Below are 19,598 nucleotides of genomic sequence, written 5' to 3'. Positions count from 1 at the left end.
ATGCAAAACTTTAGATCTGCCCAAGAAAAGAGCCACTGCCGGTCTGAACAGACAACAATTATCTTGACTGATTACGGGCAGATTCTGCATGCCTCACGGATTCAAAGATGCGGCCTTGTGTGACTATGTAGTCCAGCCGGTGCAGCACACTTTGAACGAAAAAGCAGTTGCTCAAGCCGGCATCAATAAACGCATCTGTACCTTCTTCTGCATGCAACCTTGACTGTCAAAGGAGGCTCACTGCATCACATGGGGTAAATCAGACATACGATTCTAGGCACCAAGGCGAGGCTGTCTCTCCAGGATGGTTCACAATACATCAAGAGTCAACAGCTCATTCTGCCGTGAAGAGCCTGGGTGTGATCCTGGAGCCCTCCCAATTTATGGAGGTCCAGGTCGTACGTATCACCAGGACGGCCTTTTCCCATCTTCCTCAGGCCAGGTAGTTGGCTTTCTATCTGTCCCGTACAGACTTGGCCACAGAGATCCATGCAACGGTCACCTCCAGGCAGTGGCGGGATCCAAAAATGTTAGTAACAGGTTCCCATGGTGGTGGGATTCAAACTGTGGCGTAGCACCAATGGGGCTGGGTGGGGCACGATGGGGGCGTGGCCGGGCATTCAGCAGGGGGAGCATTCCTGGGCGGCGCTGTGGCAAGGACACAGCCACTGCGCCGGTCCTTGGGCGGGAAACGAATGCACACAGGCGCAGGCTGCCACGCACGCCGGTGCACCTCCTGCTAGACTGCTTCAAGTTCTGCGTGCTACTGCTGAGAGGAGGGGCGTAACTAAGACAAAAATCACGTGGCAAAATCACCCATTAGTAACCCCCTCTCGACACACACAAATAATTAGTAAGCTACTCTCGGGAACCTGTGAGAACCTGCTGGATCCCACCTCTGCCTCCAGGCTAGATTACCGTAACTCGCTCTACGCCGGCCTACCCTTGAGACTGCTCCGGACACTGCAGCTGCTCCAGATCACGGCTGCAAAAGTACTCACTGGGACACCAGTTGGGGATAACATGAGACCAGTGCTCTAGTGGTTGCCAGTTGAATTCCAGATTGATTTCAAGATCTTGGAATTAACCTTGAGGGCCTTGAGCGGCCTGGGATAGTCGTATCTTCGTGATCGCATCTCCTCAGACTGCCCACAGAGCCAACCCTCTGACAGTAATCTACTGGTGGTTCCCAGCCGCAGGAATGTTCAGCTGAGTTCAACTAGAGCTAGAGCCTTTTCGGCTCTAACTGCAGTCTGGTGGAATTCACTCCCAGCGGAATATAAATCAATTTGGCAGGGCCCGTGAGACTGAAATGTTCCCCTAGGCTTACCAGTGAAGTTGCCGGTCCTAAACCGCAATGTCTTGGCCCCTGAGTTTACACACCCCGCCCCCTTCTCACATCCATTAATATTTATAACTGGGGTGCGAACAGGATTAAAATTGCGGGGGGAAATTTTTAAATCGTCATCAGTATATTTACTGTATATCGGAGTGTTTCGATTTACTGATTTATTAACATGGATTAAAATGACTGTTTTAAACACGTATCTGAGTCGCCCTGAGACCGGCCTTGGCTGGGGAGAGATAAATAAAAGATAAATAAAATAAAATACATATTTTGGTTGTGCAGAAAGGGCTTCTGTGCGTGTGGGTGGGGGAGATAAAATCTTTAATAAGGAAGAGGAATTGGAAGTGGGGCAGAGAAGTCGGGGGAAATGTGGGAAGGATTTGTGCAGAGACGACACAACGAGTATTCACAAGATTTTCTAGCGGGCTGAACTTCTTGTCCATTCATAATCCGTTACCGATGTGATTGATCGCTACTTTCCCTTTCCGCACTGCAGCCGAGGCTAGCGGGAAAACTCAGCACCCATTATTTAACCTTTGCTTGAATTAATGTATTGGGGGGGGGGGGAGTTATGGCTTGCTGGCACGTCCCACAAAAAGAAGGCATGCGCCACAGAGAAATGGTTGCATCAGGAACTAGAAGAAGAAGAAGAAGAAGAAGAAGAAGAAGAAGAAGAAGAAGAAGAAGAAGAAGAAGAAGAAGAAGAAGAAGAGGAGGAGGAGGAGGAGGAGGAGGAGGAGGAGGAGGAAGAGGAGGAGGAGTTTGGATTTATATCCCCCCCTTTCTCTCCTGCAGCAGACTCAAAGGGGCTTACAATCTCCTTGCCCTTCCCCCCTCACAACAAACACCCTGTGAGGTGGGTGGGGCTGAGAGAGCTCCGAGAAGCTGTGACTAGCCCAAGGTCACCCAGCTGGCGTGTGTGGGAGTGCACAGGCTAATCTGAATTCCCCAGATGAGCCTCCACAGCTCAGGTGGCAAGAGCTGGGAATCAAACCCAGTTCCTCCAGATTAGATACACGAGCTCTTAACCTCCTACGCCACTGCTGGTAGGAGTTCTTCCCGATCGAGGGGTACCAACCAAGACGCGTGCGGGGTCTCCCATCTGCCCGTGAGGCTCTGAAGGAGCCTAGCTTTCCTGTTCTGTTTTATTTGTGCAGCAACCACACACAAAGGGCAGAAGGCTGCACACGGAACAGTCATGGATGCTCCAGAGATTTATTGGGGCTCTGAACACATGCAACAGTCACGGCCAAACGGCATCCGTTTCCAAGGTTTCAGGAAAAGATCCCACCCCCACCCCCCCCAAAAGTCAAGATCTTGACCAAGAAATGCCAGGGACTGAATGTGCCGCCCTAGGTATGCAAGCCACGGGCTCCGTCCCAACGGCACGGGCTCTGTTCTAACGTAAGAAGGCTGTGCGATAAAGCCGATTAAAATGCTTTGCAGAGGCCGCCCCAAATTTTGTGCCAAGGCCAGCTGAATCCTGCAGCTGCCCTAAAATATGCAAATTATACCCATCTGCCTACATGGAGCAGCAGTGGCGTAGGAGGTTAAGAGCTCGTGTATCTAATCTGGAGGAACCGGGTTTGATTCCCAGCTCTGCCACCTGAGCTGTGGAGGCTTATCTGGGGAATTCAGATTAGCCTGTACACTCCCACACACGCCAGCTGGGTGACCTTGGGCTAGTCACAGCTTCCCGGAGCTCTCTCAGCCCCACCTACCTCACAGGGTGTTTGTTGTGAGAGGGGGGAGGGCAAGGAGATTGTAAGCCCCTTTGAGTCTCCTGCAGGAGAGAAAGGGGGGATATAAATCCAAACTCTTCTTCTTCTTCTACATTTTGTCCTTGTGCATAATTTCTTGGGCGATTAACTTTTTCTCTCTGCTATTTTGCAGAATTTCTAGTCCTCATGCACGCTGATATTGTTGCCGTTTTAATATTATGTGTGGAGGTATACTGAGCGCAGGTTTCCACTTCCTAAGTTCTCGCCAAGTTTTTGGGTTCGCGGCTATGAAAAAGCCAGCCATCTTTTCAGAGCCGGAATGGAAGAAACTTGCTGGATTTCTGCAACCAATGCCCCAGCGCGCACTCTGCGCTTTCCCAGATGAATTGCAGTGCATACATAGCTCCGGGTGGTGAAGGGCAGAGCCAGCCTAGGCACAATCAAGGGATATTGAATCCGGCCAGAGCAAAGTGATAACTAAAGGGAACCTCCACATTTAGGGGCAGTCAACCTCTGAATCTCAATGTCACAAGACAACATCAGGGAAAGTGTTCTATGCCCTGTTGTTGAAACACCATAGTAACTGGTTCGCCACTATGAGACATAAGCAGTGGCGTACCAGGGGTAAATGGTGCCCAGAGACAAATGGTCTCCAGGACGCCCCCCAGGCTCTGCTGCCCACCACCCCAGCTCCGCTCCCCTGATGCCCCCAGGGTCCACCCCCCACTCCTTGACCCGCCCATGTCACCATGGACACGGACATGGGCAAGGTCTAGGGTGCTTGGAGTCAGCAGGAAGTCCTGCTGCCTCATCATTTTTGCGTGCCTCGGATGGGGTCAAGGGTACCCCTTGTCTCTAGGCAGACACGCCACTGGAGATAAGATGCTGGATTAGGTGGAACACTGGTCTGATTCTTATGTTCTTAGGAAGGCCTCATAGCGGTTAAGAGCGGGTGGATTCTAATCTGGAGAACCGGGTTTGATTCCCCACTCCTCCCCATGAGTGGCAGAGGCTTATCTAGCGAACCAGATGTGTTTCCGCACTCCTGCATTCCTGCTGGGTGACCTTGGGCTAGTCACTGTTCTTCGGAACTCTCTCAGCCCCACCTAACCTCACAAGGTGTCTGTTGTGAGGAGAGGAAGGGAAAGGAGCTTTTATGACACCTTGAGTCTCCCTACAGGGGAGAAAGGTGGGGTATAAATCCAAAATCATCGCCATCTTCATCTTCTCCTTCTTCTCTATACCCTGTTTCTTGGCCCAGTTGAAATGACACGACTAGTGGTGCACAGTTCCATAAAATCACAACCAATTTATGGCAATCCCACAGGATTTTCAAGCCAAGTAACATTTAGAGGTGGTTTCCCATAGTGTGCCTCCGTGTAGCATTCCTGACTTCCTCTGTGGGCCTCCATCCAAGTCCCAACTGGGCCTGGCCCCGCCTAGCTTCTGAGATCAAATGAGATCTGACTTGCCTGAAGAGGAAGAGTAGAAGACTTTGGGATTTATACCCCACCTTTCTCTCCAGTAAGAAGTCTCAATTCGGCTGACAAATTCCTTTCCTTTCATCACAACAGACCCCTTGTGAGGTAGGTGGGGCTGAGAGGGTTCTGGCAGAGAACGACGACTAGCCCAAGGTCGCGCAGCAGGCCTCATGGGCAGGAACAGGGAAAACAACAGCGGATCACCAGATAAGAGGCGACCGCTCACGTAGAAGAGAGGAGAATCAAACCCAGTTCTCCAGATTAGAGTCCGCCCCTCTTAAACTCTATACCACTCTGGCTGTCCGGGTCGGGGCAATAACACAATCGGCACATGATACATTTTGGCTAGCTGAGCTAGCAAAGCTTTCAGCTGGTCCCACGTAACAGCTCAAGGACTGAATGTGCTGTCATCTGGACATGGCCCACCCACCCTAGCAGATGGAGAGGGAGGGGAGAAAGGGGTGGCATGCAAGGGAAGGAGAGGGAGGGAGGGAGTAAGGGGTGGCATGCAAGGGAGGGGGAGGTATCTGAACATGGCCCACCCACCCTAGAGGAGGGGGGCATGCAAGGGAAGGGGAGGGAGGGAAGGGAGAGAGTGAGGGGTGGCATGCAAGGGAGGGGAGGGAGGGGGCCCAGCAACTGGACATGGCCCACCCACCCTAGCAGATGGAGAGGGAGGGGAGAGAGGGGTGGCATGCAAGGGAAGGGGGGAGGGGAGGGAATAAGGGGTGGCATGCAAGGGAGGGGGTGGTATCTGAACATGGCCCACCCACCCTGGAGGAGGGGGAGGGGGGCATGCAAGGTAAGGGGAGGGAGGGGAGAGAGTGAGGGGTGGCATGCAAGGCAGGGGAGGGAGGGAGGGGAGAGAGTGAGGGGTGGCATGCAAGGTAAGGGGAGGGAGGGAGGGGAGAGAATGAGGGGTGGCATGCAAGGGAGGGGAGGGAGGGGTTCCGGCATCTGGACATGGCTCACCCACCCTAGTGGAGGGAGGGGAAGGGGAGGGAGGGTGGAATGCAAGGGTGGGGGAGGGAGTGAGGGGTGGCATGCAAGGTAAGGGGAGGAAAGGGGAGTGCTTAGTTAGGGTGCTTAGTTAGGGGTCAGCTCCAAACCTCTCTACAGCTATGCCATACTCTGTGAGTAGCCCCAGAAGATATTCTAGGTGCCCACGTATGCATGTCTTCCAGTCTCTCTCTGCCAAACATACCTCGACAAGGTTGCTCGGAAGATAAACAAGATCAGAAACCATAAAATATTCTGCGCCTTCGAAAGAAATGATTAAACCTGATGACATTGACGGCGAGAATGCTTGCCCTGCCTGATTGCCAGATAAAAGAAGATTGCTGTTCAGTTAACTGCTAGGATTTCAGATTTCACTGTCCTCAAATCAAGCACTGCAGGAAGAAGAGGGCAACAGGTTCTTACAAAGAGGGAAACTGGAGGCATTTCCCTGCCTCTTGCATCCATGCCTAACCTCTCCAGAAACCTTGCTCTCCCTTGAAGGCGCCACACATATTCCAAAGCGTCGGGGCCTTCTCCGCTGTGGCACCCACAATGTGGATCGCCCTTCCTGCATCCCTTCCTGCTCTGCCGCTCAGGATCTCCCGAAGTTCCCAGAATCTCTTTAGATCTGCAGCCGCAGAAGTAAGCCCAGGGGTTGGGGTCAGGGAGCCGACTGGTGTGGTCTGCGCCGTTGGGGAAAAATGTGATTGAAAAAGGAAGGTTGGTGGGGAACATCTGAATGCGCCCCAGGGCAGGGAAGAGGCACAAGCTACACCCACAGAAAGTGTGTACGAGGGAGGCTCAAGCAATCTAAATAGCTAACAGTGTGGGGTAGTGGTTAAGAGCAGGTGGATTCTAACCTGGAGAACCGGGTTTGATTCCCCACTCCTCCACCTGAGTGGCAGAGGCTTATCTGGTGAACCAGATATGTTTCCACACTCCTACATTTCTGCTGCGTGACCTTGGGTGCTATCAGACCAGGAAAGGGATTTGGGCATATTAGTAGAGAGTTCCATGGGAATGTCAACCCAATGCCTGGCAGCTGTGAAAAAGGCAAACTCTATGCTGGGGATCATTAGGAAAGGAGTTGATAATAAAACTGCAAGGATTGTCATGCCCTTATATAAAGCTGTGGTGCGACCGCACTTGGAGTCCTGTGTTCAGTTCTGGTCGCCACATCTCAAAAAGGATATCGGAGAGACAGAAAAAGTGCAGAGAAGGGCAACGAGGATGATTGAGGGACTGGAGCACCTTCCTTATGAGGAGAGGCTGCAGAGTTTGGGACTCTTTAGTTTGGAGAGGAGACGTCTGAGTTTATATGATTGAAGTCTATAAAATTATGCATGAGGTAGAAAATGTTGACAGAGAGACATTTTTCTCTCTTTCTCACAATACTAGAACCAGGGGGCATCCATTGAAAATGCTGGGGGGAAGAATTAGGACTAATAAAAGGAAACACTTCTTCACACAACGTGTGATTGGTGTTTGGAATATGCTGCTACAGGAGGTGGTGATGGCCACTAACCTGGATAGCTTTAAAAAGGGCTTGGACAGATTTATGGAGGAGAAGTCCATCTATGGCTACCAATCTTGATCTGCCTTGATCTGAGATTGCAAATGCCTTAGCAGACCAGGTGCTCAGGAGCAGCAGCAGCAGAAGGCCATTGCTTTCACATCCTGCCTGTGAGCTCCCAAAGGCACCTGGTGGGCCACTGCGAGTAGCAGAGAGCTGGACTAGATGGACTCTGGTCTGATCCAGCAGGCTAGTTCTTATGTTCTTATGTTGGGCCAATCACAGTTCTCTCAGAACTCTCTCAGCCCCACCTGCCTCACAAGGTGTCTGTTGAGGGGGGAGGAAGGGGAAGGAGCTTGTAAGCCATCTTGAGTCTCCTTGCAGGAGAGAAAGATGGGGTATAAATCCAAACTCTTCTTCTTTGCTACGCGGGACAGAGCCGGGAAGAAAAAGGTCATTTGTCAAGCTGGGCTCCTGGCACTCTATTCCAAGACCACGAAGGAAGGGGATTTCTGCTGACCAGCTTGCTCTTTTGACATGTGAACAGCTGTAGGAACAAAGCAAGGGCAATCTCCTTCGAGCCGGAGTCCTCCGCCTGGGGTGAGAAGCAGGGCCCGCCCTACGAGCCGGCTTTGTAAGGCGGCCTCGCTGCCTGCCGCCCCGCTGCCCTGTTGCTATCTTAGCTGCGTGCGGCCAACAGCTGGGCCCAAAGGAGGAGCCGCGAGGGACGGAGGCCGGCCGAGCTAGGAAAACATGTTGTCACATTAGAGCAACACTCTCCGCCGCCTCCGTCAGCGCAGGGCAGCGACCCGAGGAGGTGGGAAGATGGACGCCCTGCCCGGGGCCACGCGGGGACAGCGGCTCTGGCTCGCACGCCTGCCCCAGGGAGCTGGCGACATTTAACAAGGCCATTTGCCTTGAGAACAATGCAAGCCGAGGTCTCTGCAGTTGCTAGGGGAACTATTTTAAGGCTTCGGGAACAGCCAGATCCCATGCAGGGGCTGGGGGGGGGAGTTCCTCTGCAGAGAATTGGGGCCGTCTGGGCAACACAGCGATCGGATTATTAAGGAGCCCAAAGGGTCTTGCAGCAGAAGGCACTCTGGTGGAGAGAGATGCCGTCACAAAAGCAGACAGCGGCTTGTCCGACGCTCCTTTGCGCAGCGCCGGATCAACTGGGGGAAAAAAGCTACGTTTTCATGAAGGCATTGTCTCTGAGTGCCATGTGGAACATGGCACGTTGCAGCACGAGGGAGAGCCGGGTTCGATTCTTCACTCCTCCCCACGAGCGGCCGACTCTAGTCTGGTGAACTGGATTTGTTTTCCCGTTCCTCCATTCTCTCCTATAAGGAGACTCTAAGGGCTTACAATCTCCTTTCCCTTCCCCCTCTCACAACAAACGCCCTGTGAGGTGGGTGGGGCTGAGAGAGCGCCGAAGAACTGTGACTAGCCCAAGGTCACCCAGCTGGCGTGTGTTGGAGTGCACAGGCTAATCTGAATTCCCCAGATAAGCCGCCGCAGCTCAAGTGGCAGAGCAGGGAATCAAACCCGGTTCCTCCAGATTAGAGTCCACCTGCTCTTAACCTCTATGCCACTGCTGGCATAGAAGAAAAACTCAGCAGTTCATAAAGCGTTCTTGCTGGATGGTTTCCCTTAGGCAATTATCACTCCTTGCATGCAGTGGAGCAAGTTATTCTTTATGCCCATGGCCTGGAAAACTTTCTGGGACAAAAGTTTTAGTGTTCCAAGAGGAACTCCTAAGAACTGTGACTAGTGTTTTAGTGTTCCAAGAGGAGTTTTAGTGTTCCAAGAGGAGCTCCGAAGAACTGTGACTAGCCCAAGGTCACCCAGTTGGCCTGTGTCGGAGTGCACAAGCTAATCTGGTTCACCAGATAAGCCTCCACAGCTCAAGTAGCAGAGCAGGGTATCAAACCCGGTTCTCCAGATTAGAGTGCACCTGGTCTTAACCACTAGCTGGAAGAGAGGCGATATCACTTTCACCTGACCGACCAGCCTACCCCAAAGTAGACAAGCCACAGAAAAAGCCTCCCTGTGGTTTCAGGTCAATCTAGTAGAGAACCTCCGAGAAACAAATCGGGAAGAACGGAGGGGACAGATGTGTTGCCAGGGACAGGCAGTTCTGGGCCATGAAAGACTTCTGAACTCAGACTTCTCCAACACCCCGGCAACCGATGAAGCTCATTACCTAACACATCTTTATCCTTCCCTTCCTCCAAGGGCTCAGGGGAGGCCCTCGTGGCTCCGAAAAGGTTGAGAAGTCTAACCCCGATCCATTAAAATATATTAAATATCTATTTGATGGCACCGTGCTGTATCCTTTGCAATAAAACGCTACACATAAACATCTGAATTGAAAATATACATCCGTGTCTAAGAACAGGTAGAACGTCGCCATGTTACAAAACGTAGCACAAACAACCACGAAGCCTCAGTTGTAAAGATGAACTACACAATGTCTCAGAATGTTAACATAAAATGGACCTAAAAACACCCGACGCGTTTCGATCTCACTGGGTCTTCTTCCGTGGTCAATAAACCATCCACACAGAGAACTACGATCGATCAAGGCAACCTAATTTACAGCCAAGTATGTTTTATACAGGTCAAAAGACAGCAAATGGTGTTTCCATAGGTATCTGTTGTTTACAGTGTAAATCAGGGGTGTCCAATTCTGGCGCTTCAGATGTTCATGGACTACACTTCCCATCAGCCCCTGCTGATGGCCAATTGGCCGTGCCAGCAGGGACTGATGGGAATTGTAGTCTACGAACATCTGAAGCCCCAGAATCGGACATCTCTGGTGTAAATCTTACAAGGTTCCTATTCTAATATTTGGCACACCTTTATCCTTGCCTTCCTCAAAGGACTTGGGGAGGCACACACACCTCTCCATTCCTCTTTTTAGCCTCACAACAGCCCTATGAGGTAGCTCAGGCTGAATGAGTGAGAAAGTGAGAGACTGATTGGCACAGGCTAGCCAATGTGTTTAAAGGATGGATGAGGTTTGGAACCTGGGTACCCCAGACTACGATCCAACACTCTGACTCTCACATGACCAAGGTTCCTACAGCTGGTCGGCAAGCGGGCTGCTGCCTTTGGTACTGACTGAAGTGTCTGGAACATCTTCAAGGGCAGCCCCATAAAGAGAGCACTGTAGCAATCTAGCCTGCGGGGTTCCCAAGCAGGGACGAATCTCTGTCATTTGGAGATCAGTTGTAATACCAGAAGACATCCAGGCCCCATCTGAGCTACAGTGAGGAAGGTGAGGCTGAGAACGTGTAACTCCCCCAAGGTTACCTAGAGAGCTCTCTGTCGCAGAACGGGATTCGAACTCGAGTCCAACAGGTAAGTCTGCACACTGAGGGGCTTACTAAAATGTGATGTGGAGAGAGGCGACAAAAGGATAAGAGGAAGACAAAGATGAGGGTAAATTTGCCATTTTCCCCAGTTCTTCAAGGAAAACTGAAACATCTGGTTTGAGCATTTCTTGCCATTCTGGAAGATCTCCAGCCGTCCCCTGGCAGTTGACAACCCCAGCCTACCCTCATAATTTGTACAGCCACTATGTGTACAGATGCACCTGACAGCACACCTGTATAGCTGTCATATGCTTTCCAGGGTACATGGCGTAATTGGCCTGGATTGCACAGGAGGATGAGCCGGAAGCTCTCCTCCCGGTGACTTCTCCCTCAACAACTTGACAGCTCTCTTGGGGTGGGAATCAGCTGGCTGATGGACACTTGGACACTTGCTATCTTCTCTATCTAAGCTGACGCACAAGGTTGCTGTAAAGCTGCAACGGAGGGTGGGTGATTCACAGAATTCCTGGGTGGACAAGAAGGATAACAACCCCCTAAAATAAAATACAGGAAGAATTAAAAAAACCCTAAAATAAAATACAGGAAGAATAAAAACAACCCAAAAATAAAGAAGAAGAAGAAGAAGAAGAAGAAGAAGAAGAAGAAGAAGAAGAAGAAGAAGAAGAAGAAGAAGAAGAAGAAGAAGAAGAAGAAGAGTTTGGATTTATATCCCCCCTTTCTCTCCTGCAGGAGACTCAAAGGGGCTGACAATCTCCTTGCCCTTCCCCCCTCACAACAAACACCCTGTGAGGTGAGTGGGGTTGAGAGAGCTCCGAGAAGCTGTGACTAGCCCAAGGTCACCCAGCTGGCGTGTGTGGGAGTGCACAGGCTAATCTGAATTCCCCAGAGAAGCCTCCACAGCTCAGGCGGCAGAGCTGGGAATCAAACCCGGTTCCTCCAGATTAGATACACGAGCCCTTAACCTCCTACGCCACTGCTGTATAAAATACAGGACGAATTTTAAAAAATCCCCTAAAATAAAATACAGGAATGATTTAAAAAACACCCTGAAATAAAATACGCTTTTCTAAAATTCTCCTGCAGATATAAACAACCGCACACGGCTCTTGCCCGGGGTTTTTCTCGGGGAGCTTCAGTCCAGGAGAGACCGTGAAGAGCTCTCTGACCTTGCACGCCGCCGACTACCCAATAATAAGTGGCATGAAACGTTATCTCCGAAGCTTTCGCTCCACCCGCGCATACGCCAGTGATGCAGCCGGAGGCCCTGATCTGGTCAGGCTGAGGTCACGAATACTCTGCCTATTGTTAGAGGCCCCGGGGAGCTCTCTTGATCCAGAAGACAGAGATAGTTGGCCAGAGACACAGATATGCTGATGGAGACAGAAAGGAGGAGGAGGAGAGAGAAAGGAGAGGCCTAGACGGGTGGGATTTGGGGGGAGGGGGTGGCCTTCCAACACTGTGCAAGGAAATAATCCAAGTTTGCATGGGGAGCGCCACAAGAGCGGCAGAACCTGCAACCACGGTGGCGCCACATAAATCACCACACCCGCAAACGTCTGAGAAAAACCACGTCTGATTCAAGCGAACTAAAAACGGTTGCCGGGGAAAGTTTGAATGCAGAGTGGGCTTAAAAATGCACACCTGTAGAAGAGTTTGGATTTATACCCCACTTTTCTCTCCCGTAAGGAGTCCCCAAGCAGCTTACAAACTCCTTCAGTGCCACATTCCACAACAGAAACCTTGTGAGGTAGGTTGGGCTGAGAGAGTTCAGAAGAAGAAGAGTTTGGATTGATACCCCTCTTTCTCTCCTAAAAAGACTCAAAGGGGCTTTCAATCTCCTTGCCCTTTCCCCCCGAACCACGACAAACACCCTGTGAGGTAGGTGGGGCTGAGAGAGCTCAGAAGAACTGTGACTTGCCCAAGGTCACCCAGCTGGAGTGTGTTGGAGTGCACAAGCGAATCCGGTTCCCCAGATAAGCCTCCACAGCACAAGGGGCAGAGCAGGGAATCAAACCCAGCTCTCCAGATTACAGAGCACCTGCTCTTAACTACTACAACTCACTGGTTCTCCTAGACCCGTGGTGGCGAACCTTTGGCACTCCAGATGTTATGGACTACAATTCCCATCAGCCCCTGCCAATTGGCCATGCTGGCAGGGGCTGATGGGAATTGTAGTCCATAACATCTGGAGTGCCAAAGGTTCGCCACCACGGTCCTAGACACTTTCGCCCTCAGAGAGAATCGTGACTCGCCCAAACCAGCATGTCTCATATATAGGAGTGGGGAATCAAACCGAGTTCACCAGATAAGAGTCCACCACTCATGCGAAGGAGTGGGGAATCGAACCCAGTTCTCTAGATCAGAGTCTGCTGTTCTTAACCATTGCACATCGCTGGCTTTGTATGCTTGCAGACTGCGCACGTCTTCAGGCATGCAAAGGCTGAAAATTATTTGCACACACGAGAAACTGAGCATTGCGCCGCCTCGCGTTTTCCACGCAAGCAAAGGCCGAGCCTGCATTTGCACTGGGTGTGTTAAGCTGCACCAAACGGCTTTGGGACCCCACCCCCCAAACAAACGGCAAACTCCTTACTTCGGCACCGAGCACAGCGGCTCTGGTCGTACTCCAGCAGTTCTGACGGGCGCAGCTGCTCCTTCGGGGACCCTTTCCAGCGCTCCTGCTGCCGCCGGATGCGGGCCGCTTCGTCTTTGGCGAAGGCTCCCAGGTCCTGGGTATAGCGGCCATACATCTAACAGGGGAATAGAAAGCCAAGGGTCAAGGGGATGGCTTGGCACATAGAGACGAGGAATTGACCTGGCACCAAGGCACAGCATCTTCTCCTTAAGATTCATGGGGCACTTTCGTTCTGAAAGGTGGGACCCTCCGCCAGCCAACCAAGAGAAGAGAAGAGGAAGAAGAGTTGGGATTTATACCCCCATTTTCTCTCCTATAAGGACACTCAAAGGGGCTTACAATCTCCTTTCCCACCCCCACCCCCCCGGCCCACAACAAACACCCTGTGAGCTGGGTGGGGCTGAGAGAGCTCCGAAGAACTGTGACTAGCCCAAGGTCACCCAGCTGGCCTGTGTTGGAGTGCACAGGCTAATCTGGTTCCCCAGATAAGCCTCCACAGCTCAAGTGGTGGAGTGGGGAATCAAACCCGGTTTTCCAGATTAGAGTGCATCTGTTCTTAACCATGACACCATGCTGGCTCTCAACCAACCAATCAATCACTTTATTGCTTCAGCACAGCCATAGCTATCACCAGAAGGTGAAGGTAGTCCAGCATTATTAGGGTAAACTGGGATGTCAGATCCCTTTGGCCACTGGCAGGAATTACGGGGGAGCATAAGCAGTGGTGGGATCCAAAAATTTTAGTAACAGGTTCCCATGGTGGTGGGATTCAAACAGTGGCATAACACCAATGGGGCTGGGCGGGGCGTAACGGGGGTGTGGCTGGGCATTCCAGGGGCGGGGCATTAATAATTTCTCTGTTCCTGTAAAAAACTCTTACTGTAAAAAAAAAAGTTCCTAATTTCCAGCTGGTATCTTTCTGTCCATAATTTAAACTCATTATAGCAAGTCCGATCACCTACTGCCAACAGAAACAACTACTTCTCCTCCAATTGACTGCCTGTCAAATACTTAATACTTTCAAATACTTAATTTTGTTTCTAGAAATCAAAAGGAGGATACTTTCCTTAAACAAGGAACTTTACCATATTACTAAAACATGTTTCTAAAACAGCCCAACAGGGAGAATTATCCGGTTTTCTACCTTCGCTAACCGGCCACATAGGAAACAACAGGACTTTATGATTTCTGGACCTAATGGAATTTCTAACGGAAAAGCGGACCCAATTAGCAGCCCCCTCTCGGCACACGCAAATAATTAGTAACCCACTCTCGGGAACTGGTGAGAACCTGCTGGATCCCACCTCTGAGCGTAAGGGTTGCCAGATCCAGGTTGAGAAACTCCAGGAGATTTGGAGATGGAGGCTGGGGAGGACAGGAATCCCGGAGGAGAATAACGCTGTAGCATTTGCCATCCAAAAGCTGCCATTTTCTCCAAGGAAATTGATTTCTGTAGTCTGGGGAATGAGCTGTAATTCCAGGGGAATCTCCAGGACTCACCTGGAGGCTGGCATCCTTAGGGGGAACACTTCAGTCAGTATTGGGGGGGGGGTGAAGATGGGGGTGAGAAAACCAGTGATCGGAAGGTCTGCCCTAGACACTTTCGCCCTCTGAAATCTGGTGCTGAATGGGATGTCAGCATCCCCGCGGCCCCGGTTGCACGGGCGGCTGAGAGGTACGGCTAGGGCAGAGGCCAACGATAGTCGGCTTTCGCTGGACTGTTGCCTTCCGGGACTTTGGACCTGCGCCACCTCTTCAGGGGTGTTGTGAATGAAGCCCGAGGGGACCTTTTTCGTGGCAGGGAAGCATTTTTGTGTTCTGTGTCTCCACACTATGTCAGAAAGCCTCCTTGGAAACGGCAGGACGGTACAGCTGCGGCCCGGTCCTTTGAACGGGGCTGCCCGTTTATGGAGCGGTTTGCCCCCAAGTCTCTACACTTTACCCCCAGCAATTTGGGTACTCATTTCCCCAACCGCTTGGGAGGATGAGTCACCCTTGAGTCGGCTCCCTGAAACCAGCGTCCGTCGGGATTGAATTCAGAACGTGAACAGAGCTGTCGGCTGCAGCACTGCAGTTTACCCCTTATGCCCCACGGGCAGTGGTGGGATCCAAAAATGTTAGCAACAGGTTCCCATGGTGGTGGGATTCAAACTGTGGTGTAGAGCCAATGGGGCTGGGCGGGGCACGACAGGGGCGTGGCCGGGCATTCCGGGGGCGGGGCATTCCTGGGCGGGGCTGTGGCAAGGGTTGGTCCTTGGGTGGAAAACGAATGTACGCAGGCACAGGCTGCCATGCACGCTGGTGCACCTCCTGCTAGACTGATTCAAGTTCTGCGCGCTACTGCTGAGAGGAGGGGCGTAACTGAGGCAAAAATCACGTGGCAAAATCACCAATGAGTAACCCCCTCTCGGCACACGCAAATAATTAGTAACCTACTCTCGGGAACCTGTGAGAACCTGCTGGATCCCACCTCTGCCCCCGGGGCTCCCTGAAAGGACTGGGGCCTGGTTTATTCCCCAAAGCAAAGCTGAAAATTCGGAGAAAGGTTGCCGAATATCTCTGAGCCTCCCAGAGATATTCTGCCTGCTTTCTCTGAATTTTCTTCCCGGGGAAAGGACAGATGCCCCCATCCTTTCTCTAATCTGCCTTCTTGAAAACCAGTCAATACTTCAAGGCTGACTCAGGGCGAAGGAAGCCCAGTGCCACAACACAGAGGCCTTGGCTCCGTCGGAAACATTCCAGCCCCGAACAATGCCAGGCAGATAAGGAGGCCGCGATCAATACCCATTGTTTCCACAGTGCTTTGCTTCTCCCAGCACCGGCGCCGGAAATGGGCCGGCGCTCCCAGCTGGGACTGGCTGGCACTGGCGAGAGGCGCCGCCCCGCCGCCCCGACGTCACCCACGGACGTACGGCCCGGCGTGACACAGCCGGGTCAGGCTGGGCCAGACTGGGAACAGATGCAGTGTAGCAGCCGAGAGTGTCAAACCGGCTGACCCCGGTTCAAATCTCACCTGTCACCAACTCATTCGGCAAGTGACATTCACGCCTTTGCTCACCCCCTGGGCACACAGCGGCGCTGACCTACCTCACTTAATCACAGCATTGTAGAGTTGGAAGGGTGCTCTAGAGGCCATCTAATCCACCCCTCCTCAATGCACAATTGGCGTAGAGCAGTAGTTTCCAACCTTTTTAACTTGCGTACCAGTTCTCTAAGACTGTAGGCATTTTAGCAAACCCATTATGTAATTTTTTTTCACACACCCCCAAACACTCTGGCATGTACTCTTGGGGTACCCCAGACTGGGAACCACCAGTTTAGAGAATAATTGACACGTGTTTGTCCAGCTGCTGTTGAAAAACTGCCAGTGAATGGGAACCAGCATGGCGTAGTGCTTGAGAACAGGTGGATTCTGATCTGGAGAACCAGGTTTGATTCCCCATTCCTCCACCTGAGGGGTGGAGAGTTATCTGATGAACCAGATGTGTTTCCACACTCCTACATTCCTGCTGGGTGACCTTTGGTTCTCTCTTCCCCATGTTACCCTCACAACAACCCTGTAAAGTTGGTTCAACAGAAAGAGGGGACCCTGTCTCATCAGCTTCAGGACTGTGGGTCTCCCAGGTTCTACTCTGACACTCTAGCCACTATGTGACACTGTCCCCCCCCCCAGGAGGCTACAACCCTGTCAGACTATGATCCTTCCATTGAACTGAATTTATTTATTTAAAATATTAATTAGCCACCTTTCTTCTCGACAGAGCTCAAAGCAGCTTCTGATATTAATAAAAAATGTAAAACAGACTACCAAAAAATTATATTATTTATTGAAAATATTTAGGCCTACTTTGGAGCTAAAGGCCTGCTTGCAGTACTTCTGTTTTTCTGGTGCACAGGAAAGGCATCTGTGGCCCCTTCCACACACACAAAATAATGCATTTTCAAACCACTTTCACAACTGTTTGCAAGTGGATTTTGCTATTCCACACAGCTTCAAAGATCACTGAAAGCAGTTTGAAAGTGCATTATTCTGCATGTGCGGAATGAGCCTATGTCTGGTCATGCATCTGTTTATTCAATGGTTCTAACTACTGAAATGGTCGCTCTTTCATTATGTGGCCGAATCTTGGAACAACTTTGGGGACGGAGGATCTGTTCTCAGTTGGGGGCAGGACTGGATGGCCTCCAGGTATCCTTGCCCTCCTTTAGGATCTCTGGCGGGAGCCTCCAACCGGGAAAGAAGCACTGCAGGGTCAGCGGGGGGGAATTCATCCTGCTCTTTTAGGCCCTGCCAAGGATTTAACTGCCTGGCCTCGGTCCCTTAACTCTCACCCCTACCCCTGACCCAGAATATCAAAGAGCCAGGAGAATTTAGCCTGGGGCAGGATAGAGAAGGCAAACACAACAGGAGGCTGAGTGGACAAAGGTCTCATGAGGAGGAGGAGGAGGAGGAGGAGGAGGAGGAAGAGAGGCACGGAGGAGGAGGAGTTTGGATTTATACCAAACTTTTCTCTCCCATAAGAAGACTCAATGTGGCTGACAAGCTCCTTTCTCTTCCTCTTCCCACAACAGACACCTTGTGAAGTCGGTGGAGCTGAGAGAGTTCTGCGAGAACTGTGACTAGCCTAAGGTCACCCCCAGGCATGTAGGAGTGGTTATTTGATTCACCAGTTAAGCCTCTGCCACTCAGGTGGAGGAGCGGGGAATCAAACCCAGTCCTCCAGATTGGAATCCACCTGCTCTTAACCGCCACGCCACGCTGCAAGGTAGGTTAGATGAAGGGCAACTGACTGGCCGGGCAATCTTCCAAGGCGGAGCAGGGATTCGAACCTGGCTCCTCTACATCCTAGTCCAGCGGTGGCGAACCTTTGGCACTCCAGATGTTATGGACTACAATTCCCATCAGCCCCTGCCAGCATGGCCAGTGCTGGCAGGGGCTAATGGGAATTGTAGTCCATACCACCTGGAGTGCCAAAGGTTCGCCACCACTGTCCTAGTCCAACACTCTAACCTCCGCCTTTGGGTTCGATGGACTTTGTTCGAAACCAGCAAGGCCGTTCTTATCTCCCTCGCTCGCCCAGAGCCCAAGACTTCACAACAATGCTCACAGCCTCTGCAAAATGATTCCAGCAGCCCTGCGCACTCTCCTGCGTACCCCAACAGAACTCCCAGTGGGCATCTGGTGCAGCTTTGTAGGGGAAAACAGGTTTGCAGCAAGAGACCACCGAAAAACAAACAGCAGCCTGTCTTGAACTAAGGGCAAAGCCAGCTAAACAAGCGCAGCCTGGGGTAAGGCATGCCACGTGTGAGGGGGGTGCGTGTCCCTCCTCTGCGGGGGCCTTTCCATTTAGCCAGAAGCAGCACGGTTTCTGCATGTGCACTAACCCAAACCTGAGAACAAGATAGAGTTCCCATTATGGAAACCCAAACATTGATCTCCAGATGTTTATCATCAGTTCCCCTGGAGAAAATGGTGGCTTTGGAGGGTGGACAGAAGAAGGAGAAGGCGAAGGAGGAGGAGGAGGAGGAGAAGGAGAAGGAGGAGAAGGAGAAGGAGGAGGAGGAGAAAAGGAGAAGGAGGAGGAGGAGGAGAAGGAGGAGGAGGAGGAGGAGGAGGAGGAGAAGCAGGAGGAGAAGGAGGAGGAGGAGAAGCAGGAGGAGAAGGAGGAGGAGAAGGAGGAGAAGGAGAAGAAGGAGAAGGAGAAGAAGGAGAAGGAGAAGAAGGAGGAGGAGAAGGAGTAGGAGAAGAAGAAAGAGAAGGAGGAGAAGGAGGAGAAGGAGGAGGAGAAGGAGGAGGAGGAGAAAAGGAGAAGGAGAAGGAGAAGGAGGAGAAGGAGAAGGAGAAGGAGAAGGAGAAGAAGAAGAAGAAGAAGAAGAAGAAGAAGAAGAAGAAGAAGAAGAAGAAGAAGAAGAAGAAGAAGAAGAAGAAGAAGAAGAAGAAGAAGAAGAAGAAGAGCAGCAGCAGGAGCAGGAGGAGTTTGGATTTATATCCCCACCTTTCTCAAAGGGCTTACAATCTCCTTTCCCTTCTCCCCACACAACAAACACCCTGTGAGGTGGGTGGGTCTGAGAGAGCTTCAAAGAACTGTGACTAGGCCAAGGTCACCCAGCTGGCATGTGTTGGAGTCCACAAGCTAATCTGGTTCCCCAGATAAGCCTCCACAGCTCAAGTGGCAGAGTGGGGAATCAAACCCGGTTCTCCAGATTAGAGTGCACCTGCTCTTAACCACGACACCACACTGGCTTATGTCTTCAAACCCTACGGAGGTCCCCCTCCTCTCCCCAGACTTCACCCCAAATATCTCCAGATATTTCTCAACCCAGAGCTGGATCGTGCTCTTGTGAGAATGGAGGAGATGCCCCCACCTCAGAAAAATTTAGTAAGGTAAAGGAAATTCCCTGCGCATGCACCAGTTCATTACTGACCCATGGGTTACAGCACATTGTGGCATTTACTAGGCAAACTATGTTGACAGGGTGGTTTGCCACTGGCTTCCCCAGTTGGCTACACTCTACCCCCAGCAAGCTGTGCACTCAGAGGTGGGATCCAGCAGGTTCTCACA

General features: G+C 51.6%; 1 protein-coding gene across 1 annotated transcript in view; it reads right to left on the bottom strand.

Moving 5' to 3' along the window:
• CLCN2 (chloride voltage-gated channel 2) overlaps positions 1 to 19,598 on the bottom strand; it is a 114,298-nt gene that overhangs the window by 57,796 nt on the left and 36,904 nt on the right. The window contains 1 exon segment of the mRNA XM_048505440.1: positions 12,994 to 13,150. Coding sequence (XP_048361397.1) covers positions 12,994 to 13,150 — 157 coding nt within the window.

The sequence above is a fragment of the Sphaerodactylus townsendi genome, linkage group LG08, assembly GCF_021028975.2.
Source record: "Sphaerodactylus townsendi isolate TG3544 linkage group LG08, MPM_Stown_v2.3, whole genome shotgun sequence".
Taxonomy (NCBI): domain Eukaryota; kingdom Metazoa; phylum Chordata; class Lepidosauria; order Squamata; family Sphaerodactylidae; genus Sphaerodactylus; species Sphaerodactylus townsendi.
Note: the sequence above shows the minus strand (reverse complement) of the source record. Positions and strands in the feature narration are given on the sequence as shown.